General features: G+C 44.2%; 1 protein-coding gene across 1 annotated transcript in view; it reads left to right on the top strand.

Annotated features, from left to right (window-relative positions):
- The window catches only part of GRIN2A (glutamate ionotropic receptor NMDA type subunit 2A), a 388,139-nt gene that overhangs the window by 326,346 nt on the left and 35,696 nt on the right, over positions 1-26,097 (top strand). The window contains exon 10 of the mRNA XM_047780525.1: positions 4,593-4,753. Within this exon, the coding sequence (XP_047636481.1) occupies positions 4,593-4,753 (161 nt within the window). The remainder of the gene's footprint in view (positions 1-4,592; positions 4,754-26,097) is intronic.

Here is a 26,097-nt window from a genome sequence, read left to right on the forward strand (position 1 = left end):
CCAAGGAGCATGAGCTTAAGCAGGACATGTGACCTCTCTGAGCCTCAGTTTCCTCACCTGTAAAAAGGAGCCTCGAAGATGAGCTACCTGGAGGGGTTGTTGCGACATTTAAGTTCTTGGCACAGAGCTGACCACAAGCAAGTCCTCAAAAACTAATTCCAGACTTCCATAAGTCACAGGAAAATGAGGCCCAGGTTCCTTTTTTGCTCATGATGATGGTAGAATGAAAATTAAGCATAGTTTTATTTTTGCAGGCTTACTCCATTCCAGGCACTGTTCGAATTACTTAACAAATGGTGTAGTTTTAGATCTTCCCACTGATCCCAAGGGAAGTACTGATCTGTGTCCCTCTCTGCAGGTGGAAAGTAAGTAGAAGCAGGGGAAAGTGAAGTGGCTACAGGCCCCACAGTCTGTAAGTGATAGAGCCTGATTTTTTTTTTTTTTTTTTGTCTTTTTAGGGCCATACCCGCAGCATGTGGAGGTTCCCAGGCTAGGGGTCTAATCAGAGCTACAGCTGCTGGCCTACACTACAGCCACAGCAATGCCAGATCCGAGTCTCACATGTGAGCTACACCACAGCTCATGGCAACACCGGATCCTTAACCCACTGAGTGAGGCCAGGGATCGAAACTGCAACCTCATAGTTCCTAGTAGGATTTGTTTCCACTGCACCACAGCGGGAAGTCCTGAGCCTGATTTTTTAAACCGGAGCTCAGACTTGTAACCATGACCTTGTGCTGCCTCTATATATTTTTTTTTTTTTTGGTCTTTTTGTCTTTCCTAGGGCCACTCCCATGGCTTATGGAGGTTCCCAGGCTAGGGGTCCAGTCGGAGCTGTAGCCACCGGCCTGCGCCACAGCCACAGCAACACCAGATCCAAGCCGCATCTGCAACCTACACAACAGCTCACGGCAACGCACTGAGCAAGGCCACGGATCCAACCCACAACCTCATGGTTCTTAGATTCGTTAACCACTGAGCCACAATGGGAACTCCTCTGCCTCTAGATTTTGTTTTATTTATTATTATTTTTTTATTGTTATTTCCCCAGTACAATTTTTTTCCCACTGTACGTCATGGTGATCCATTCCAAAAGCAGTAGTTTGCGTCTATGAACCCCAAGCTCGCAATCCATCACACTCCCTCCCCCTCCCCCTTGGCAACCACAGGTCTGTTCTATAAGTCCATCATTTTCTTTTCTGTGGAAAGGTTCATTTGTGCCTTATATTAGATTCCATATATGTGATATCATACGGTATTTGTCTTTCTCTTTCTGACTTATTTCACTCAGTATGAGAGTCTCTGGTTCCATCGATGTTGCTGCAAATGGCATTATTTTGTTCTTTTTTATGCCTGAGTAGTACTCCATCATGTATATATATCATATCTTCCTAATACAATCATCTGTTGATGGACATTTGGGTTATTTCCATGTCTTGGCTTTTGTGAATAGTGCTGCCTCTAGATTTTAAATGCATTTCTGAGACTCAGACCCAGTTCTCTGGCCTCCTCACCTGGTTAGGTTGCCCCAGGCCCTGAAGGTGTGAACAGATGTTGGGGAGGGAGGACATTTTTCTCTATCCTTTTAGGTTCTTCTGCCTGATCTAAGAATGAAATTGACAGGAGACAGATTAAGAGGAGAAAGTCTAATTTAATCTTGTATGTACAGGAACCCCGTACACATGAGAGTTTCAGAGACAGGAAGGTAAAATGAGGTATATATGTCATTCTGAGCTAAGGAATCAGCTCAGGGGCTCCAGAGGGGAGGAGGGTGATTCATAGGATGTTGGGAAAAGCAGATGTTCAGTAATTAGATGTTTACTTATCATAGGTCAGAAAATGTAATTTCCAATAATAATTCTCATTATGGGCAAGGCCCCCAATTTAAATTCTTTTTTTTTTTTCCTGTTCTTTTTAGGACTGCACCTGCAGCATATGGAAGTTCCCAAGGTAGGGGTCAAATTGGAGCTGCAGCTGCTGCCCTATACCACAGCCACGTCCATGCCAGATCCGAGCCGTGTCTGCAACCTACACCACAGCTCACGGCAATGCTGGATCCTTAACCCACTGAGCGAGGCCAGGAATTGAACCTGCATCCTCATGGATACTAGCTGGATTGGTAACTTGCTGAGCCACATGGGAACTCCCCCAATTTAAATTCTTTAAGGGAAAGAGAGAAGTTTCTCTTGAGGCTGCAGGGTCTCAATTGCCTTTGGCTCAAAATGATTCATGTGCCAAAGTGGCAAATCTCAGAGAGAGGAGGGATAAATTAGAAGTTTGGGATTAGCAGATACAAGCTACTCTCTATGAAATAGAGAAACAACAAGATCTTACTGCATAGCCCAGAAAAATTTATTCAATAACTCGTAAAATAAATTCCCTCTCTCTCTCTCTCTCTCTCTCTCTCTCTCTCTCTCTCTATATATATATATATATATATATATATATGTATATATATATATGTGTATATATATATATATATGTATATATATATAGTTTCTGCTATACAGCAAAGTAATTCAGTTTTATGTATATATATTTAAATATAAATAAATTTATAAAACTGAATCGTTTTGCTGTATAGCAGAAACTATCACTACATTGTAAATCAACTATACTTCAATAAAATTTTGTTTTAAAAAAAGAATAGAAAAATTCAAGACCAGATAGACAGCTTTACTGGTGAATGTTACCAAATGTTTAAAGAAAAATTATCACCCATCCCTCACAAACTGTTGAGAAAAGTGGAGGAGGAACAGGGAACACTTCCTAACTCATTCTGTGAGGCCAGTATTTCCTTGATACCAAATTAGACAAATTAGAAGAGAAAATGATAGACCGGTAGCTTTTAGAAATATTGATGGGGGAATTCCCGTTATGGTGAAGTGGAAATGAATCCGACTAGGGTCCAAGAGGATGCAGGTTTGATCCCTGGCCTTGCTCAGAGGGTTAAGGATCCGACGTTGCCATGAGTAGCAGTGTAGGTCACAGATGCAGCTTGAATGCTGTGTTGCTGTGGCTGTGGTGCAGGCCAGCGGCTGTAGCTCTGACTGGACCCCTGGCCTGGGAACGTCCACATGCCCCGAGTGCGGCTCTAAAAAGCAAAAAAAGAAAGAAAGAAAGAAATATTGATGCAGAAAGCCTCACCAACATACTAGCAAACCAAATCAGGCAGCGGTGTATAAAAACAATAATAATCTATGACCCAATTAGATTTATCCCAAGAATGCTTGGGCGATTAAACATAGGAAAATAAATCAATGTAACACACAGTATTAGTAGAATGAAAAATCACGTGATCAAAGTGGCACACCTTGGGGAGGCCTGTTCTGAACCCCATCACAGGACAGCATCACCCAATCAGGGAAGACCAGGGGTGCATGGACAGTGGGCCAGAGGCTCAAGAGCCGTGCGGGACTGGGCACCCCAGGAAGCTACCAGTTAGCTTGGACTTCGGCTCAGCAAACGTTCGTGGAGCTTGCCCTTCCACTTGTTCTGTGTTAGACCCCCTGTAAGTGTTGCACACACGCATGCACACAGGAACGAATGATGGGTAGAGAATGAGTGAATGACGTAGCATCACTGTAAAGAAAGAAACATGATTTTCCCTCTGTCCTTCTAGGTTCCTGGCTGAGACCCACCCCCCCCAATAATGAATGACAGATTAATAGAAGAAAAACAGGGGTAGCTTCTGTATACATGAGCGCCACCCAGGAATATGGAGTAACTCCCTGAATAGCCCAAACTACCAGCTTAAATACTGTCTTCAGCTGAAGACAAAAGGAAGATGTAGGACGGTGGGGGCCAAGGAGGGGAGGAAAGGGCACTTCTGGGAGGTGACGGATAAAGCGCAGCAAGCACGCTTGTTAGGCGGATCTAAGTCTTCTCCAGGGATAAGAGTTTCTAGAGATTTAGGCCTTCTCTTCCAGGTACAGAGAGGAAGACACAAATATAAGTTGTAAGATTGTGTCATTTTCAAAAGGGTTAACCTCTACCGGATTTTCAGAGTTTCTCCTGTGTCTGCTGTTGCCTAAAAAATTACCAGCGACCCCCCATAATCTGCATGCCAGAAAGGCATATTTGGGGGGGGGGCGGTGGCAGAGCCTGTTCTCCTTCATCATTTTCTGGGTGAGGTGAAAGGACTTGTAAGTGGAGTCCAGAGAAGGGAGAGGCTGGGGAGGATCCCAGACAGTGTCATCAGAAGCCTCATGAATGAACCAAAATCCTAACATTAATTCCGGCTCAATCAGTATCTCCTGAGCACCACTGTGGGCCAACCGCTAGGCGAGTCTCTATGATGGAGCCAAAAAATTCAGTCCAGCGGGTATCTATTGCTCCTAGCCAGGCCCTAGGCTGGGCACTGGGGAGCAGGAAGGAACAAGACACTTCACCGTGTTTCCCACTTCCTGGAGCTCACAGACCAGGGCAAGGTGTGACCAGGTAGAAAGGAAACAGAGTGAGGATTTTTGGTTTTTTGTTTGTGTGTTTGTTTTTTGTTCTGAGCTCATGCCTGCTTTTGTTTCACTCCCAACCCGAGACGGAATGATGGCTGACTCTTCCTCCCCCTCCCCACCCCGTCTGTCTCTCTTCAGTTTCAGAGACCTCACGACTATTCCCCTCCCTTTCGATTCGGCACGGTGCCCAACGGCAGTACGGAGAGAAACATTCGGAACAACTACCCCTACATGCATCAGTACATGACCAAATTTAATCAGAAGGGAGTAGAGGACGCCTTGGTCAGCTTGAAAACAGGGTAAGGATGGCGGTTTCTTTTGCTCGCAGGCCTGCCTGGTGATAGATCTTACAGAAAAGGGCTCTGCCCGCCTTGTTGCTTGCCTGCCCCCATGTTGTGTGCTCTGGAGAGCAGGGGGCCAAGGAGGACCCCAGCTGAGGGCGGCTTTTGTTAGTCTGATAAGCATACAGGCTTCCCTCTGAGTTGTGTTATGGAAAAGCAAATCCAGGGCCCTTTGAAATGTGGAGAACCAGAGGGCTTTCTTAAACTGATAGAAGTTGGTCCAACTCAATGGGATGTTTTAGCCAAGCAGGAAGACCTAAGGAGACAGAGTTAATTGGAAGGGGTGAAAACAAAGTACTGTAGATTTTTATTTGATTTGAAGTAGGAGTTTTATGGGGTGAACTTTTCCACAAAAACTAAGGGTATCCCACTGAGGAAGGGGAAAGAAAATATGGAGAGAAAAGCAGTGAGAATTCAGCCTCTGTGGAGGTGCAGCTAACATTCCTGCCTACCTGTCACTTCAGATGCACTGGGAAGGGTAGCATCCATCAGGAAGTAACTGAAGCTGTAAACGGAAGACCTGTTTTATGATCTTGAACTGTTAGTCAGTCACTCTCGGCCTCATACGAAAAGTGGGGATAATGATAGGAACTAATTCATAGGGGTTTTATGAGGATTAAAGAGAAAATTTGCTGGAAAGCATTTCAAACAGTGCCTGGCAAAGAGATAGGATCTAATTGCTAGTGTTGTTATTTGGTGTAGAGGTTAAATTCTATTCTATGGGCTCTTTAACTTTTTGAAGAGTCAGGAATGTGTGAAATGTGTTTTTGAAAGGGTTCCATTAAAAATGATTTCTGTTTTGGAGTTCCCTTGTGGCACAGTGGGTTAAGGATCCAGCATTTTCACTGCAGTGGCTCACGTCACTGCTGCACTGCTGTAGCACGGGTTTGATTCCTGGCCTGAGAACTTCCACAAGCTGTGGGTGTGGCAAACAAACAAACAAACAAACCAAAAAAACCCCAAACAAACAAAATAATGATCCTGTTTGTTTAATGAGGAAAGTCTTGCTTATCTGGAAAATGAACTTATGGGGCCATCTCAGTCATCAGGGATTCCTGGAAAGTAAAATGGGCTGCAGTGTCTTATCCTTGAAGACTGATGCACAGCCTCATCCTCTCAGCTGCTCTGCAGGCCCATACGGGAGGCCTTGCTGCTTCTTTTGAGTCTGGTGAGGCACAGGGGCCCCTTTAAACCGTCAAGCCAGGAGCTTTGGCCAATGGCAGTTTGTCCTTTCAGTCTCTCGGGAATCTCTTTGATAAATCCAAAGGGGCTGGGATAGCGTTTACTTAGAAGTTGAGCCCATTACTTATCCGAAACTGATTTACCCACTGCTCATTCTGGCTTGGAATGACTTTTTTAAAAAACTTTTTACTGAAAAGCATAACAAAAATGCAGAAAATAAACAACGGGCAAGTATTAAGTATACTGCATGATGGTTTTGTCCAAACGGATCGGATCTGACCATCCAGGTCAGTTAACAAGAGGTCCCTGATTCCCACAGCCCCACGCACACCCGCACCCCCACACCCCTCTTCCAGTTCTTGTCTTCATGGAGCACCCTCATTTCTAAAGCAGTAGATTCTTTTGTCCTGTTATTGTACATGTAATACAATCAGGTTGTAGATTTTCTTTTTTGTCTTTTTTGGCTCCACCTTTCTGTTCATGAGATTGCTGCTGCTATTCCAGTTCTTTCCTTCCCATTGCTGGGTAGAACTTCATGTGGGGCTGTACGCCAATGCACGCCTCTCTTCTAATCTTGATGGTTGTTAGGGTAGCACCCCATTTGGGGCTATTATGAGTAATAATAGAGCTTTCTCCTGCATGTTTTTTAGCGTGGAAGTAAGTATGTTTTTCTCGGTATAGACCTAAGCCTGGAATTGCTGAGCTGTAGAAGGTGGTATGTTCAATTTTAGTAGATACCAGAAAAGACAAATATTTGATGACTTCCCAGTGTGGCTATATGTACGGGTTCTTGTTTGTTTCCAGTGTGTCTGTTTCATGAACTTATACTGTTGCTTTGAGCGTAAATGTGATAACAATGGTTAGAAACAATGGATGAAGGCTGACTGGTCCCTCTTCATCCATCTGTCACCCAGAGCACAAGATAGGTTGTTTTCTTTCTTTTGGGATTCTTTTAAAATAATGAAAACAAAAAAGGAGTTGAGAAGGAGAAACCCTCCCTGGCCATAAATTGTGCAAATTGTTCTTGGGAAGCTGTGTTATAATGACAACGTCCATCTTCGTAAACTTGGGCAGATGGTGGGTTTGCTCTATATTCAATCCTCCGTGAAGGGGGTGTATGACACTGTTACTTGAAACTCGGAAACTAAAGCTAACGGGTGTGAGTTTTTGTTTTTGTTTTTGTTTTTAAGAAATAAATATACATATGCTTAGGGTGAGGGCAGTGACCTCACCCCTAACCTCCTGCTGTTTTTTGTTTTTTGTTTTTTGTTTTTTGAGGGCCATACCCGAGGCATGTAGAGGTTCCCAGGCTAGGGGTCCTATCGGAGCTGTAGCTGCTGGCCTACACCACAGCCACATCAACGCCACATCCACGCCGCATCTGCGACCTACACCACAGCTCATGGCAACGCCAGATCCTTAACCCACTGAGCAAGGCCAGGGATCAAACCCGAGTACTCATGGATACTAGTCAGGTTCATTAACCACTGAGCCACGACGGGAACTCTCATCCTGGAGATTCTGTCTCAGTGAAGTTGATAATGAGGGAAACCAGTCTTACATGTTTAACAGGCTCCTTGGTTATTTATATAGTTGAATTAAATTAAATTTTGAATCAATAATAGTTACACGATTCAAAAATCAAAAGGTAAGTATAGAAAGAGATAAATAGTAAAGAGCCATCCTTCCACACTGTTCCTTATTTGCTTAGGAATTTCCATAGTAACACATTTATTACTTTTCTGTGCACCCTTCTAGACCTTTCTCTATCAAAGCATAAATAGCTACAGAATTATTTTTTACAGATGTATAATCTTTCATGGCACGAGTGTCCCACTGGTGTTTAGTCAGTCCCCTGTTGATGGATATTTAAACTATCATTTTTTATTGTTGCAAACAATCCTAGAGTGACTATCTTTACATACATATCACATGCGATGCAGAATAAATGCCTTGGATTGCTGGGTCAAAGATTGCCCATAGCTGTACTTTTGACAGGCATTGACAAATTTCCCTCCCAAGGAAATTCACCTTTACCTCATCAATGTATGAGAGTGCCTGTCTCCCCAGAGTCTTTGCCAGCAGTGTCATCAATTTTCTAAAATTTTGCTACAAGAATAGGTAAAACATGTGCCAAACTGTTTTTTTAATTTGCACTGTTCTTACTACCAGTAAATTTTTACCATGTGTAATTAAAAGCCTTCTGCAATTCCTTTTCTGAAAATGCTCATTACTCTTTCTGTTGGCTTAATGGTCTTTTGTTTTCTTAACAAATTTATCTTTTAGAGAAATGAGCCCTTTATTTGTGGTGTGATTACAAATGTTTGTCCTAATTTTTTTGTTTGTCTTCTGAGCTTGCAGATAATTTTTTCCAGTGAGGATTTGTATATTTCGAAGTCACATTTATCCATCTTTTTAAAAATGACTTCTGGATTTTGAGTCATAATTGAAAAATCCTTTTCCCTCTGGTTACCAAATAATTTTCTCCTATTTTCTTCTGTTTTGGTTGCATTATTGCCATTTGGAATTTTGTGGGGTGCAGAGTAAATGATTATGAGAAGCCATAATTTAAGAATTGCCACCACAGAACTACACCGAGATATGACTAACTCTTGGTGTTGCTCTTCCCTGCTCATCACCTCACTGCACGGGTATGTCTTTCAAGTGTCCACTTTACTACACTTAGTTGCCTCTCCCATCTCATTTACTTTTAAAATTTTTCATTATGAAATAAATTACCTTAAAATACAAAATATACTACGAAATAATTTTACAAGAGTAAATAGGGTAAACCGTTTAAGGAACCGTAATAATAAAATTAACTCCTCATGTAAAAATAATAGTAAAATAAACTCCAGCTTTGATTAATAGCCTCAGAGTTCACGTTGTGGCTCAGCAGGTTAAGAACCTGACTAGTATCCATGAGGATGTGGGTTCGATCCCTGGTCTCACTCAGTGGGTTAAGGATCTGGCGTTGCCGTGAGCTGTGGTGTAGGTCACAGATGCGCCTCAGATGTGGCATTGCTGTGGCTATGGTGTAGGCCAGCAGCTGTAGCCCCTAGCCTGGGAACTTCCTTAAAAAAATTAAGTGATTCCCTTCCTTCATCATGTACAGATCTCTAGAAGTTTCTGTCCCTCTGGAAGGTAGAGGGAGGTGCATCATGTGCTTTTGCATTGTTGGATTTCAGGACATTCCCCTTATGTACCCCCAGTACCCTTAAATCCAGCAAGGCTTGGCTTAGAAAATCCAGAGCATGCAGCTCAGCTGCTGGGTCCCTGCCCTCTACTCACAAGTCTCAGTGACATCTGTGGCTTAGTGAGGCGTGTATGTATACACCAGGGGTGGTGAAACGGGGAGGCTTCTTTATGGGTTGTAAGGCTATAACTTCCTGGAACAGTCTGCAACACAAGGGGGTCTTTGGATTATGTTTGCATGAGAGTCCCAACTTGGTTTGAGTCCGGGCTATGTCATTAGCTAGCTGTGGCCTTAGACAAGTCATGTCACCTCTTTGAGCCTCAGTTTCCCCATCTAAAAGGCGAAAGGAATAGATTCTTTGATCTTTGAAATAATTCTGAGATTCTGTCCTTTGTGTCATATGTTTGAACACATATTTAGAACTTCCCAAAATATAAATCCAGACAAACCACAATGATAAATGGCTGTCGTTTTTGCAGAAAAGATTTAGAATAATTCTCCAAAGCTGGGTGTTTTCAAGCCTGGCCAATGGATCATCTCTACCTGAATCACATGGTTACTAGATCCAACACAACCCCTTCTCTTTAGTGATGGAGCCTGTGAATTTGCATTTTGACAAGCATTCTGCTGCTCCAGATGATTTTGATACAAGCTAAAATTTGAGAACTGCTGTTCTAAAGGAGTTCAAAAACTACATTAGACACGTAAAGAGTAGACCATCCAATTTAAACATGGAGCTTATCTTCAGGATCCATAATCACCCTAAGAAGAGCATAGGGACAGAGAAACTTGAAACTAAGTTGTTAAGTGTCATTTGAAACTAACTTAAGTGTCAATGTTTTTTGAAGGTTATAATAAAAGGAGAGCAAGCATCCCAGGAAGTGTCAAGCAAATCAATGAGAAAATAGGATTTGATGTGCACAACATTGACAGAGAGAGGATTTTTCAGGAACAGGGGCTCTCCTGAGCCAAAGGTGGATGAATAAGCAGTTTGTGACCCCTGGTTCCAGACCAGTGTTTCTCAAAGTGTAGCCTGAGTCTGAATCAGTAGGGGTGCTAATAAAAATGTAGATTCCTGAGCCCCACTGAGCCAACAGAACCAGAATCTCCGGGGCGGGGGCCTGGGGCTCCCCATGCTTTAACAAGCTCTTCAGGTGATTGTGATGGACGCTAATCAGATTCCGAGAACATCTGCTTTAGAAGAGGGAACTGAAGCCGCAGCGAGTGGAGACAGATTTAGATTTATAAACGCTCAGTCATCAGAAGCTGATGTTCTCCAAGCAGTTTTGGCAAGTGGGCAAAACTGCAAGCATGGCACTTCTGCCAGATTTAAATTAAACCATCAACGTTCCCAGGATGCCGAAGAGCCTAATATTTGAAGACGCAGTGGGATGGTTTTTTTATTTTTATTTTAACTGATTTTCATGTCCAATTATATGTATATAGACTTATGAAAAAGTCCCAGTTTCCTTTAGAAACATCTGTCTTGAACCTCAGGCCCCCCTAGTTCTCTGTCTGATATCATTTCCAGCCCATCAGTGTTGGGAGACAGACAGGCATCTTTCAGCTTCCCTCACAGTGAGCATTTGGGAGAAGAACCGGAGCGGAGGGTTGCCTTTTGCTGATGGACATTTTTCTGCAAGGCCCAAAGTCTCCTCAATGATGTATCTATAAAAATAAAGGGGGGGGGGTGGTCACATCTCTTTGCCAGGGTCAGAAAGCTCCTCATAGAAAGCTGTTCTGGAGCACAGCTTCTCCAAACCTCGGGGGGCCAGGAATCCCTGTTTTTATTAGCACTTCCAGTGCCTCAGATCCAGGCAGTCCCTAGGCATTGAGAAGTTAATTCACTGAATATTGAGAGGTGGTGTTCTGTCTGGGATGGACAGGACCAGGAAGAGGTAGGGCCCGGAATGAGTGGAGGCATGAAGAAACATAAGCTTAGGTTTGGTCATGTTAAGTTGGGAAGTGCCTTTGGGACAACATCATCTTATTTCTGTATCATCTTTGCATTGATTGAAACCTAACCATCTGTGAGATGCACCTTTAAGCACGTTCCATGCACAAACTCATTTCATTCTCAGAAGACCATGAGCTGAGTACTCTTACTCGTATGAACTGAGTATTATGGCTCCTATGAGCTGAGTACTGTTGCTCCTGTGATCTGGGTACTGTTACTCCTGTGAGTTAGACACTATTACCGCAGTGAGCTGGGCACTGTTACTCCTATGAGCTGGGTACTTTAAGAGATGAAGAACCTAAGGCTCCTCAAGGTTAGCTACTTACCCAACAGGATGTTTAACTAAGTACCTGCATCGTAGGATATTTGACTGAGGAGTTAGGCTTGCTTCCCAACTTGGCTTGGCAGTGCCAGCCGGGCAGTTGGACGTGTGAGGCTGGAGCTCAAGGGAGAATTGGAAACTGAAGTTACACATTATATTATTGAAGAGAAAGAAGCATAGCGCCACCTTTGCAGAGTCTTCTGGCTGGTCTAAGTATTAACTGAGCCTGAGACAGATGAACAGGAGAAAATCAAGAGTTTAATAACGTGTATTAAATTACTGAAGTAAAAATTAAACAATGTGTTCAGTTAAATTACTCAGAGGGCCCTGAGTAACTCGCTGCAATGGCCCAAACCCTCGCCTCCAATACCATCTTCAGCTAAAGACAGAAGAGAATGTCGGAGATACGAGCTCGATCTTCAAAGGCAAGGGAGGCGTGGAGATGGAGGGGCAGGTGTTTACTGGATAAACATTTGCTGGGTGGGTGGTGCAGAGACCGTGGTCTACACTCTGATCTCCAGGCCCTGCCCAGTTCCCCGACCACCCTGACCCCACATTCTCTGCAGAGATCTCTGGTGAGAGCTGTAATCAGGGACCAGCTCTCAACCTAATTCTTTTAGGCAGTTAGGAGAAAGGTCAGAGTTTGTTTCTGAGTCTTTGGGGCCTTGATTGTTTTCAGCTTGAAATAATCCACATGCCAAAGAGATATTTTAAGGTGGCAAATTTTGCTTTGTTACAATATGTATATGTGTGTGGGGGTGTGGGTGTGTGTGTGTGTATATATATAATATTATGTATAACATACATGTATGATAGAATACATATTTATCAATTGGTAGTCTGACAGTTGATAAGATCACAGCATCCTCCTTTCCATCCTCAAAAGAAACTGGTCCAGGGATATTAAAATTGCCAAGGCAAGAGTTCCCATCACGGCTCAGTGGTTAACAAATTTGACTAGCATCCATGAAGATGCAGGTTCCATCCCTGGCCTTGCCCAGTGGGTTAAGGGTCCGGTGTTGCTGTGAGCTGTGGTGTAGGTCACAGACGCGGCCTGGATCCTGCGTTGCTGTGGCTGTGGCGTAGGCTGGCAGCTAGAGCTCCGATTGGACCCCTAGCCTGGGAAAGGAACCTCTGTATGCTGTGGGTGTGGCCCTAAAAAGCAAAAAATAAAATAAAATAAAATTGCCAAGGCAAAGGTGGACCAGGAGGGCATAAGTTATCCTCATTGCCATGCAGAGCAAGTTCTTTCAAGGATGCCATGCAGAGCAAGTTTTATTAGCTATATTTTATCAGTCAAGCAGAATCCTACTCAGAGGGTTCATTTCCAGCTGCTGAGTTCGAAAGCAGACGTAGACCTCAGGGTTCGGTGAGCTGTTCTCTTAAATGGAAGAGCATCATCTCCAGAGAAAATCGGATCGACAATGACCTGGTTTCTGAGATCCACCCCCACACTGCAAATAAAGCTCAAAAATAATTGCTACCACATCAGAGAGTTAGAAATTTTACCCTTAGTAAAAACTCAAGAAAGCAAAGACCTTTTTTTTTGTGCTTGAAATTATTTCTTGTTAAACTCCATTAAAACTATATTAATGGATTTTAGGCCACCCATAAAGTATTAAAAATAGAAAAGAAAATGGGGGAAAAGCTGAATAAAATGGGATCCCAATTTTGTAAACTCAGAGATGGAAAGAGAGAGGAAGAAAGGAGACTGAAATGAAATACTTCAGAGTTATCGGAGGAACTGCTAGGTGATTAGGACTATGGGCTGCTTTCTAGCCTTTTGTACTTGGCACATTTTCTGCAACAAAAGGATTGCTTATAATAATAGGAAGAGTTTCTTCCAAACATAATTCTTTAGTTCTTCCTACATTTCCTCAGATATTTGTCCACATGTTATATAGTTTACCCACATTAAAGCAGCGTCTGTGCAAATCTGTTTTACCTTTCTCAGTTAAATCTATACGGTTTTGTTGGACAATGATCACATTTAACGACTAGGTGATATTTCACTGAGCTAGAGGAAGATTAATTAATTTAACTTTTGTGGCTGTGCATTTTCATCCTACTTTGTCTGGCATTGGAGGGGCCCTCCAAGAGATCGCTCTTTCAGAAAGCTCGCTGATAGTGTTGTTGTACCGGTTCAAGAATGTCTTCTTCCATCAGCTCGCAGGCTTCTGTGCCTGCACAGCACTGTTTTTCTTCACTGTAAGGCATGCTTTTATCTGGTGGACAAGTCCCCCAACTATTCGTAATGTCCTTTTTGTTTGAGCTTCTACGTAATTCAGAGCTTAACTTATGATCCTCCGTTAGCAACTGCAGAGAGCTTATGGCCTGATTATCTGCTTTCTGACTTTTTCTCTAAGATCTTAACTGCTCTTCCATCTCTGAATTCAGTTCACTCAAATTGCTTTATCCAGATGTTAAACCTTTTTCTGCTACCGTTGGAATAATCTGCCTGAATTGTTTTTGGGGAACTAAGGGAGATATTTCTAACTAACAGATACCATTTACTGAGAGCTTGCCTGCGTGCCGGGTTCTGTTCTGGGTGCTTGGCCGACCTTATCTTATTTAAACCTTCTCACAACCCTACTAGACAGTGATTATCACGATTTTCATTTACAGTCAAGGAAATAGGCACAGAGAGATTAAATAGCTCTTCTGGGGTAACACTTGCTCCAGAACCCATGCTTTGAGTCACAGCTTAAAATACTAAATAATCAACCTGTTTCTAATTGTGTGATTATCCAAATCCAAGAACTAATTTCGTTCATACTTTAAAGTGTCTTTTTTTCCTTTGAAACTCTTTTTTTTTTTTTTTTTTGGGCCACATCCATGACATGCCAAAAGTTCCTGGGCCTGGGGCCACTGAAGTGACAATGCCAAATCCTTAACCAGCCTCTAGACTACCAGGGAACTCCTGAAAGTCTTAATACTGCCTTTCAAGTGAAATAATGCCTTCCAACAAAATGGAGAAAAGAGATGAACTTACATGGAAAAACAAATGAACAAACAAAGGGTGCATTGCTTATATTGGGAAATTCTTCCTGGGGAGATTGAAGAAGTAGGAGCTTCCTGTCAAGCTCTGTCTCCTGGGAGACCACGTCTGCTTATGGATTGCAGCTCACAAGGGAAATTGATGCTCCTGCCCATCAGCAGCTGAGATTTGGAAAATCTCAGTAGTGTGCTTTCTCTCTTTCCACTGTGAAAATTGTAAACAAGCTCCCATTGACCCAGGTTCTAAAACGGTCTCAATGTTAAAGCATCAGCCCCATGTGGTATGTTCTCTTGCTCTGGCAGCAGCAGTGGGGAGGAGTACGTTTTCCTGGTGCCAGGATAGCTCAGGCCATGCAAGGCCTTAGCACAGGCTTGGAGTTGCTGTCACACCCCGTGGTGAGTGCCTGGGCCTAAAGAGCAGCTTCTGCCCTGGCAAGTCCAGCTTCCTTCCATCAAGAGAAAGGCAGGTGGAGGAGCAGTGGGAACTTGGGTACCACACCTTTGTTCCCCCACTGTCATAGTTCCCTAGGGCTGTCAGAACACAAACTTGAGGGTTTAAAAACAAGAGAAATGTATTCTCTCCCATTCTGGAGTTTAGAAGTCTGAAAGCAAGGTGTCTGCAGGGTCAGCTCTAGGGATTGAACTGTCCTTGCCTCTTCCCACTTCTGGGGACTCTTGGCTTGTGATAGTGCCCTTCACATCCCTGCCTCTGTCTCCAAGTGACTTTGTTCCCTGTGTGTCTCCTCTTCTTATAAGGGATTCTTCTTCTTTTCAGTCATCAGATTTAGGGCCCACCTCAATCCAGGATGATTTCATCTTGAGATGTCTAATTACATCTGCAAAGACCCAATTTCCCACTAAGATGACATTTTTTTGCTTTTTTGAAACTAAAGTATAGCTGATTAACAATGTTGTGCCAATTTCTGCTGTGCGGCAAAGTGACCCAGTCATTCATATATCTGTGTATGTATGAATACATACATTCCCTTTCTTATATTATCTTCTATCGTGTTCTATCCCAAGAGACTGGATAGAGTTCCCTGTGCTGTACAGTAGGACCTCATTGCTCATCCGTTCTACCTCATTGCTTATCCATTCTAAATGTAATATTTTGCATCTAACCCTAAACACTCCCTCCTTCTTGACAACCACAAGTCTGTTCTCTATGTCTACAGGTCTTTTTCTTTTTGGTAGTTAGGTTCGTTTGTGCCATATTTTAGATTCTACATATAAGTGATATCATGTGGTATTTGTCTTTCTCTTTTTGATTTACTTCACTTCGTATGATAATCTCTAGTTGTATCCATGTTGCTGAAATGGCATTATTTCGTTCTTTTTATGGCTGAATAGTATTCCATTGTAGGTATGCACCATGTATGATGACATTCTGAGGTTCCAGGTGGATGTGAATTTGGTGGGGGCAGGGCGCTATTCAACTCACCACACTCACGGAGGCACCAGTGTGGTGTCCCCAACGCCGTCTTCTGACAGGTGTCCAATATGAGCACCACCACAGAGGGCTATCCTCCAGGGTCTGGGGCCTCACCACCTGGCGCTGCAGGCGTATATGCTTCAGGGAGTAACTCGTCCTCCACGGTGATGCTCAGCACACACGGATGCCGATCGGAGTCTTGTGCGGGAACCCCCACCAGTGGGCGATGCCATTATTACACTGGCTACTTTCCTGTGCCTTCTCCACCCCCACCACCTAGTTTCGGTTGTTTGGTTGTCCTCACTCTGTGCCAGGTGCTGTTAGAAGCACTGTACCTGTAATTCTTCCTTCAGTCTTCACAACCACCCCATGAGGTTGGCAAGTCCAGCATCTCCACCGGGTACACAGAGAAAATGTTGTCAGGGAGGAAGGAAACATCCTCTGCTCCTCTAGGGTCTTCTGGCTGTGCAAAGAACTCAATTGATATGAGACAGATGAACTGGAGAAAATCAAACAAAAGTTTAATAGCATGTATACATGGGAGAGACCCCGGAGAACTGAGTCACTGACCACAATGGCCCAACTCCTCACCTTAAATACCATCTTCAGCGAAAGACCACAGAGGATGCTGTGGGGAGGGGTTTGGGACATCAAAGGGGAGAAAGACATTGACATGGAGACAGAAAGGCAACTGTTTGGTAAACAGATGTCTGCTGAGATGTGCAGAGACAGAGGGGCACGGGGTAGACTCTCATCTCAGGCCTGCCAAGACCCCACCTCCGCCCCAGCACACATAGCACCTATTCTTTGCAGACGTCTCTGGTGGTAGCTCTATTCTGGGAACAGGCCCTTCATCTGAATTCTTTAGGCAGCTAAGGAGGAGGTAAAAAGAAAGCTTCCCGAGTCTTCTGTTTCTTAAAAATAATCATCCTAAATTAGTCCTCATGCCAAAGAGACAATTTGGGAAGGCAAATTTTGCTCCTCTGCACTGTCGTGCAGAGGTTAAGTCCCTGCCACTTGCCAAGCAAGTGCTGGTGCGCTTCAGAGCCGGGAATGGAACTGGCTTTAGCATCTGTGCCTTTAACCACTATGCCGTATCGCTTCTCATTACAAACATATATTCTCGTCGTCAGAAATGCAAATAAATAAGCATCCATTTGACCATGCTCCAATTCCAGATCACCCCCACCCCACACAGGAAGTATTGTTATCTATTCGATACATGTGCCATTTCTCCTAGACCTTCGTTAGGTGCATTTGTGTATATTTATATGTTCACGCATAATTATGAAATTTTATTCTGTGGGATGCTATCAAATGCTATGCCTTAAGGCACAGTTTGGTTTTTCAATTAATAATGTGTTTTGAAGAGCCTTCCATGTCTGTAGGTGCCTTTTTCCTTCATTCTCTTTGACAGCTGGGTAGAATTGAATTATTTGCATACATCACATTTTATTAAACTATTTCCCTCTGGGGGGCTCTTATTAGTATGGCCACATTAAAAATCCATAATGAGGAGTTCCCACTGTGGCACAACGAGATCAGCAGTGTCTGGGAACCCTGGGATGCAGGTTCAATCCCCGGCCCAGCACAGTGGGGTGTGGCTCTAGCATTGCTGCAGCTGTGGCTTAGGTCTCAACTACACTTTGGATCTGATCGCTGGCCTGGGAACTCCATATGCTGTGGGGTGGCAAAAAAAAAAAAAAAATCCATGAGTTCGCTGCATTTTTGCAAGTAATTCTCTAGAAGTGATCTCAAGAAGTAGAATTTGTGTGTCAGGGTATTTATACCTTCTAGAAAAGTTGAGTCTCATTCAGCTGATTGGTTTACTTATTTATTTTCGGAATGACCCCATAGTGCAGAGCATCAGATTTGGATTGAGAAATACCTTGCTTCATATTCTGGCTCCGATAATTACCAACTGTGTGACCTTTGGCAAATTAAATAACCTCTCTGAGCCTGTTTCCCACATCTTTCAAATCCTGTCTCCCGGAATTCCTTTGAGAATTAAATGAATTGACTTACGGAAAATTCCTGGCACTGTATCAGACACATAATAGAGTTTCATTAAATATTCTTTTCCCATCGTGTCTTTACTTTCGTATCTTTCCTGGCCTTTGGGAGTCCATGTCTTTCAGTCCTGGTGTGTGGCAGGTTCTACAGCATCATTGTCACTACCGGGAGTGTGATGTGATGCTTAAAACTAAGCCTCCTAGATTTGAACTCCCTCTCTGCTAACATTCAGCTGTGGGATCTTAGACAAGTTAATTAACCTCCTAGACCTCTGGGGTTTTGCTTATAAAATGATGCTAATTATGATTCCTTCACTTGAGAACCATAACTTAGGAACTTGCGCTTAGGAACCATTGTAGGGATGTGAGATACTCAGGGCAAGAGTGCAGTGTCTGGCACATAGTAAACATTCAGGAAAAGTCTGAATGAAGAAGACATCCTTTATAATGAGTGTTTTTAATAATATGCTCTGCACCATAGAAACTTTGTAATGGAATTGTTAGCTCGGATCCCAACCTTTGAACAGTATCTACTAAAACACTCTAGAAAAGGTTTACATGTCAGAAGGAATCCCTACCTTTCCTGTGTCAGATTATGAGTGGTAGCATAAAGACTAGCATTTGCACAGCGCTTTATCATTCATCAAGCCAATTTACAGCTGTTCCTTCCTTCAACCAGAGTATAAGCACATGGGAGAGACTGTTTGCCTTCTGGCCAGATGGGGAAATCACAGCTTAGCTATGTGCACAGACTTACCTAACACCTCACACCAGTGCTCCTCTGACCCCACATCCCACCCGAGGGCTTACACACAGATCTGGGGAGCCTTGCAGTGGTGCTCTGAAGGTGTGTTGCTTTGGCAGGTGGTAGACGGGGCTGGAGGCACTGATGCTGTGGAATGCCTGGGTCAGAGGCCTCTGGGCTCGCATCACGTGATCTATCAACAGCTTGGACAAGGTCTGTTAGGGTCCAGAGTTACATTCAACCATAACAAAGAGGGAAGTTGTTGGATCATTTTAACCCATTCCTGTTTTTGAGGTTGTCAGTAGGCAAACTCTCTGCCCCTCATCTCTGGTTGTGCTTGTTTTCCTTCCCTCCTCCTTCCTCTGTCCCTCTCTTCCTCCTTCCTTCCTCCCTCCCTCTCTCTCCCCCCTCCCTTCCGTCCTTCCTCCCTTCTTCCCTTCCTCCCTCCCTCTCTCCCTTCATCCCTCCCTCCATTCCTCCCTCCCTCCCTGTCTGTCCTCCCTGTGCCTTTCACTCTCCCTCTCCTTCCCTCTTGTCTCTTAGTTTCTCCCTGTAAGTCCATCTCCCTCGTTTTAGTCTCCCTCTGTCTCACCAGTTTCTCCTCTGTTTTTTTCCCTAACTCTCTCTTTCCTATTCTTTCCTTTCTCTCTTCCTCTCTGTGCCTGCTTCTGTCTGTATTTCTCCCTTCCTCATTTCCTCCCTCCTTCACCACCTCACGAAATTTCTCAGTTAAAAAAATAAATGATCACCATCCATCTTTTTTTACCCAATCCACAGTGAATATTACTGGAAGACAACGCAAATTAAACTGACAACAGCAAAAAGCACACAGGGTGAAATTTGTTATTGACTACAAATCCATAGACAACGCGAATCTTCTTGGCCAGTTTTGGATCTCTGCATAATTTTGACCCAGGAGAATTGGACTTAGTGGCAATTATTCCCACTCAAAGAAACTCAAAATGGCAGATGTTATAAATTAGTAAAATTTGCTCTGATCCAAATGCTGATCGATGAATCAAATCCTTATAAAATTTCAACACAAAAGAATTGACCCCGGTGAAAATAGTTTCAAAAAAATTGGAAACAACTCAGCTATGCTCTGGGAAACATTAATCTAGGAATTAAATTAGCTTAATGGAGTTTGCTCTGAAAAATGCTTCCTTAATGAAAATACTTCAGTGTCAGTATAATTCTGACTTTAAAGTTTGTGATTCACAAACTCAGAGTAAAAATATGGTTCCAGGCTATGCTCCCAAGCCTGTATTAGACCATCCGGTGCTGATGGCAGGTGCCATCTCGTATGCAGTGAGAGTCTCTTGCCCAACCAGGCACTGTCAAAGGCTGTCCTGTCTCAGTGGGACCACTTCTTGGGCCCATGAAGGCCCCTCCCCCACTGATAGCCCCGTGTCTGGGTGCTTGACCATCCCTTCTCTGCCCAGTGCCATGACCACTGCTCTGACAAGCTCCTGAATTTGCATCACACTATGCAAGTTCCAAAACGCCTTCACTCCCCAGTTTTCATCCATCCAATTTCCAGCCTTGAGAAAGAAAAGGAAAGTGTTACCCCCTCATCCTGCCAGTGAGAAAACCCAACCTCAGAAAGGTCTCTTGACTGGGTCTCATTCCTGGGGCTGGCAGAAGGGGACCTGAACCTCTACCCACTGCTCCATAGTTGTCCAAACATGCTGACTGGCCTAAATTGCTGGCTGATGTGCTTTTCTTCCTAGCAAGGCTTTGATGTGCCCTAAAAAAATACATTCAGTTATCATCAAAGAGATGCTTAATTCTCAGTAAGGCTTTAGACTAGACCTCCAAAACATACACACACATAACACACACACACACACACACACACGTTCTGGTTTCATTAATTCATCAGAACAAGTCAATGTCTAGTTAGAGACTTCTTGAATGTTAATGAATGAATAATTAACTTTAACTATATAATTAGCCTTTAAATGTGCTGAGACCCCCAGAGAGCATCTGAACACACACATAAGGAGATGACGAGCTAAAACCGGAAACTTTTGATTAGGAAATGTCAAGCTGCTTGGCAATACAAGTCCTTTTCCCCAAAGGGGCTGTGCTGAGGCTAAGGGCCAGGGTCTTCCCTTTTGTAGGGGCAATAAGCTTTGCTGGCAGACAGTCTTAGGGCTAAGAGTGAACATTTAGGCCATTCTGTCTGTACAAGAGAGACCACCTATGTTAACAGGGTCAGATCTACACACTCAAGAAAGCTGCAGCTCTTCAAAGCTGTTGGAAAATCCGGCAGGAAACCTCTAGGTTCAAGTAGCGTGGGGCACACGTGGCACTGCTCCTTACTTCGCTCCTTTGCAAATACGCAGAGAGGAGGGCTTATTTCCCCCTCTCATTCTGAATTACTGTCATTTTTAATCATTTGCTTTTCCTGAGGATTACGGATGACAGGGAGAGGGTGAGAGCACCCACCCAGCCCTGTGGCACAGCCAGCTCAGCACAGCAGGGCATTCATTCCGGGCTCTGGTTCAGTTCCAGCCCTCACACTGGGGAGGCAAGGTGGCCTTGCATTGATCACACATTTGGAGAAGCGCTCACTCCCTTGTGGGGAGCAGAGGCAGAGAGGTGGGCCGGGGACTCCGTCCCCATTCCTGGTTCTCAAGCAGCATCTCTGGGCCCGCCCCACCCATGTGAGGAGCACTTGGCCACGGACAGCCGTGCAGCTTGGCAGGTGCTGGGGATTCAGGGGTGTGGACAGTCCTCTTGAAACGCAAGAGAAGAAAACACCAAGCAGAGCAACATCTCCAGGTTCCTTCCCGTGAGCCCTCAAGCTCCCAGCTGACTGCTCGGAGTTCTGAATCCCCTTCCCTCCAGCGCCAGCCTTTAATCTCAGTGTTGTTCCAAGCCCAGCGCCGCCAATGCCCATACTGCAGCCAGATCTATCACCCTGTCTCCCACGATCACGGCTCTAACCCCCCACATGCTGCTGGTCTAAGTCGGGCTTTAGGTGGCCTTTGTCTCTTTCTGACCCTCTACCCTCAACCAGAAGCCACGGCCATCCACATTGAAACATCTCCCAAAGGAGCTGGGTAGGATGTGTTGGGGGCAAGAGAAATTTTCTGTGGACAGAAAACCACCTCACTTGGCTCTTCATCTGTGGGGAAAGAGACGGTGAAATGAAGCAATCCACCTAATCGTTTCAAATCTTTTCAAACTCCGACTGCTCTGGTCTCATCCTTGCCTCTCTTTTCATAACGCTGGCTTAATGTAGAGCCATAACCCCCAGGCTGGGTTGCATAAGTAGCAGACAGAGCTGCTTGTTTATTCCACAAGCCTTATGGGTCACGTGGTCATAGTGGTTACATCTGTGGCATTTGTCATCAGACTAGGTTAAGTCCAAATGCTGCTCTCACATTTACATAAGCAGAGTGGCCTCTCACTCACTTTACCTCTCAGGGCCTCCGTTTCCTCATACCATGGGGATGGCAAGAGGGCATCCATCTTTGCCCGGTTAGAAGAAATAAATGAGATAATGCCCAGAAAGTATTCAGGACTGGATTTGTCCCACAGAATGCATAAGTTGTAAGCCACTTTGCTGGGAAATTTGAACTCGATGGAATGCGCCTAGGTGTTCCGGGCATTTGCTGTGTGCCAGGCACTGCAAGTACACTCTACTTATACAATGTCGTGTCATGTCCCATAGCCCTCGAAGGGGCGACAGTGTCTGCTCTGCTTTGCCGAGAGAAGAACAAGGCTCAGCCATGCAGGTGCCTTGTTCAAAGTCTTTGACCACAAAGCCCACTCTTGAGAATGTTAGTGAGTTTTTATATATATATATATATATATATATATATATATATTTTTTTTTTTTTTTTAACAATGGAAACATTTTTCCTTTAGTCGGAAAGAGATCAAAAGCAGAGGCCTTCCAGATGGAGCGATTGAGGAGGACCCAGGGCCCCGCGCTCTCAGCTCCCCTGCCCACCTGGAGCTGCACCATCCACCTCAGTAGCCGCCAGCCACGTGTGGGCATTTACACTAGAATCTAAATTAATGCAGATGCGAACTGTTTACATTTAGGAGTGATAGGTCATGAGGTCCTGCTGCACAGCACAGGGAACTATATCCAGTCACTTGTGATAGAACATGACAGCAGTTAATATGAGAAAAAGAATGTATATATATGTATAACTTGGTCACTTTGCTGTACAGCAGAAATTGATAGAACATTGTAAATCAAGTATAATAATTTTTTAATGTGTTCCCATTGTGGTGCAGTGGAAACGAATCTGATCGAACCTAGCGGGTTCGATCCCTAGCCTTGCTCAGTGGGTTAAGGATCCGGTGTTGCCATGAGCTGTGGTGTAGGTTACAGACATGGCTCGGATCTTACATGGCTGTGGCTGTGGCGTAGGACAGCAGCTGCAGCTCTGATTTGACCCCTAGCCTGGGAACCTCCATGTGCTGCAGGTGCAGCCCTAAAAAGACAAATAATAATAATTTTTTTATAAAAAGGAAATGAAATAAAATTAAAAAAAAAAAAACTCAGTTCCTCAGTCGCATGAATCACGTTTTAAGTGCTCAGTAACCAGAGCACAGACATGAAGCATTTCCAGTTGTAGAAATTTCCACTAGACAATGTTACCACAGAGGGTTTGTAGGTCCACATTTGGAAATAGCGCAGATAAGCTTCAGGCTGCCTTAGCCTCTCAGGACTTCATCTGCTATAGCTAAGAAAGGAAAATAATAATAATGAATCTCCCTACTGGTCCCATTGGTGAGGCCCCATGGGACAATGCAGATAAAAATACCATGCACATTTGTCCAGCACTGTGTGAACAATGGCCATGTCTATCAGAGGGGGCTGTGTAAGCCCAGCATGTTTCTAAACATGCAGGGAGCTGTGACCATTGCATTTAGACCCCAACTCTCTAGAATCATCAATGAAGGACAGAATCCGAGATCATGTGGCCCTGTGGTTTCCTTCATGTACCGTCCTCACTTTCATTCAGTGTGGCCCTAAGACCACAGAAGGTCTCTCTGGCCAGACCCCTCTAAGAGCCTGGCCAGTGGCCTGCCCAGGTGTGCCAACCTGTCCCTGCTTTCTCAGAATTAACTGTGTCTTTTGCAGTTGTCCTCCCTCTGACTTGATGGAGTCTTGCTTTTGCAAACTTTGTTTTCTGAGAAAACTTCCCTTTTGGGGGGAAGAACTCAGATCCCCTCCACCTGCTCCTCCAGTGCTCCTGCCACCATGCACAAATCAGCCTTCAAAAACTCCTCATCCCTGGGAGTTCCTGTTGTGGCTTAGTGGGTTCTGAACCTGACTAGTATACTTGAGGATGCAGGTTCAAACCCTGGCCTTGGTCAGTGGGTTAAGGATCCTTCATTGCTGTGATCTGTGGCATAGGTCACAGATGTGGCTCGGATCCCACATTGCTGTGACTGTGGCATAGGCCAGTAGCTGCACCTCCGATTCGACCCCTAACCTGGGAATTTCCATATGTGTCAGGTACAGCCCTAAGAAGCAAAAACCAAAACAAAACAAAAACTCCCATCCCATATTTCCACAGGCCTCAGTATTACTGATTGTCCAAAAGGCTGTTTCCTCTCAGCTTGTCAGCTCTGTTCACCATCACCAGACAAGGCCCAGTTGTTCCCCCTTTTCCACTTGGATGATCTGATCCTCTTTTAATACTCTCAGAGTATAAAACCAAGTCTCCAGCCCTACAGTTTTGAGACGAAAGCTTCAGAGGCATTCTCTTGGTGAGACAAGACTTATAGGCTTGCCCCATCTCTGACCATTACAGAAACAAAAAATTAAAATGAAGGACACAGCCATATAAACCTTCCAAATAGTTTTGTTCCCACAGGGAGTCCTTTAACAGCTGTCTCTAGCAGGATGCCGTATTTCACATCCTCTCCATGCCAGTTTTATTTTTCTTTGCTTCACTGTTTTATGTTTTCTTGTTAAGGAGAGAAGGGCAGTCAAGTTGAAAAAGTGTCAGGAAGTTGAGTCGTCTCTGACTTACTTTTCATGCTTTAGAGTTGAGACATCTCTCCCTATAGTCAAGGGTGATCATTCCAGCCTCGTTAAAGAACTTTAAAAGTTCAGGAGTTCCCATGGTGGCGCAGTAGTTAATGAATCCAACTAGGAACCATGAGGTTGTGGGTTCAGTCCCTGGCCTTGCTCAGTGGGTTGGGGATCTGGCATTGCCGTGAGCTGTGGTGTAGGTTGCAAATTCGGCTCAGATCCCGCGTTGCTGTGGCTATGGTGTAGGCTGGTGGCTACAGCTCTGATTCGACCCTTAGCCTGGGAACTTCCATATGCCGTGGGAGCAGCCCTAGGAAAAAAAAAAAAAGACAAAGAACTTTAAAAGTTTGAAACAGCACACATGCCCACCAGGAGGGGTGTAGGTCATGAATTAGGCATAGCCATGCCTTTGAAGCATTACTGAATGCTTGCCTTTTGCAGGGTGCTGACCGGGAGGGGCAAACAGGACTTCTGAGATGGGAATCTTCTCTGCCATGAGCTACATGGTGATTTCAAGGATATACACATATGCAAAAATTTATCTAGCACTTTATTGCATATGAGTTATACCTCAATAAAAATAAATGTACCAAAAAATTAAAAAGAGTGCTGTGTTTACTGACACAGAACTATATTCACTATGTGTGGGGTGAAATGAGAAAAGAAAGCCATGTGTGATATGGTTTGCATGGTATGGTTATATTTGAGAGTTGAAACAGGGTTGAGAAACTACATCCCATGGGCCAACCTTTTTTGTAAATAATGTTTTATTGGTTGAATTCATTCATTTATATATTATCAATGGCTACTTTCATGCTGTGCATTAGTTTCCTAGGGCTGTTGGAACAAAGCATCACAAACTGAGGAGTTTAAACAGTAGGAATTTTCGTCTCATACTTCTGGAAGCTGGAAGTCTGAGGTCAAGGTTTTGACAGAGCCATGCTTCCTCTGAAGACCCTTGGGAAGCCTTCTTTCTGGGCCTCTCTCCTGGCTTCCAGTAGTTCCCAGGCTCATGGCAGCACAGTTCCAAACTTCACATGGCATTCTCCCTGTGTGCGTGTCTGTGTTTAGATTTCCCCCTTTTATTATTAATTAATTTTTTGCTTTTTGGGGACACACCTGTGGCACATGGAGGTTCCCAGGCTAGGGATCGAATCAGAGCTACAGCTGCCAGCCTACACCACGGCCACAGCAATGCAGGATCCGAGCTGCATCTTTGACCTACACCACAGCTCCTGGCAATGCCAGATCCTTAACCCACTGTGTGAAGCCAGGGATAGAACCTGTAGCCTCATGGTTACTAGTCAGATTTGTTTCTGCTGCACCACAATAGGAACTCCTGAATTTCCTCTTTTTATAAAGACATCAGTCATATTGGATTAGAAGCCCACTGTGCTCCAGTATGAGCTCATCTTAACTAATTACATCTGCACTGGCCTTATCTCCAAA

This window comes from Phacochoerus africanus, chromosome 5 (genome assembly GCF_016906955.1).
Source record: "Phacochoerus africanus isolate WHEZ1 chromosome 5, ROS_Pafr_v1, whole genome shotgun sequence".
Classification (NCBI taxonomy): Eukaryota; Metazoa; Chordata; class Mammalia; order Artiodactyla; family Suidae; genus Phacochoerus; species Phacochoerus africanus.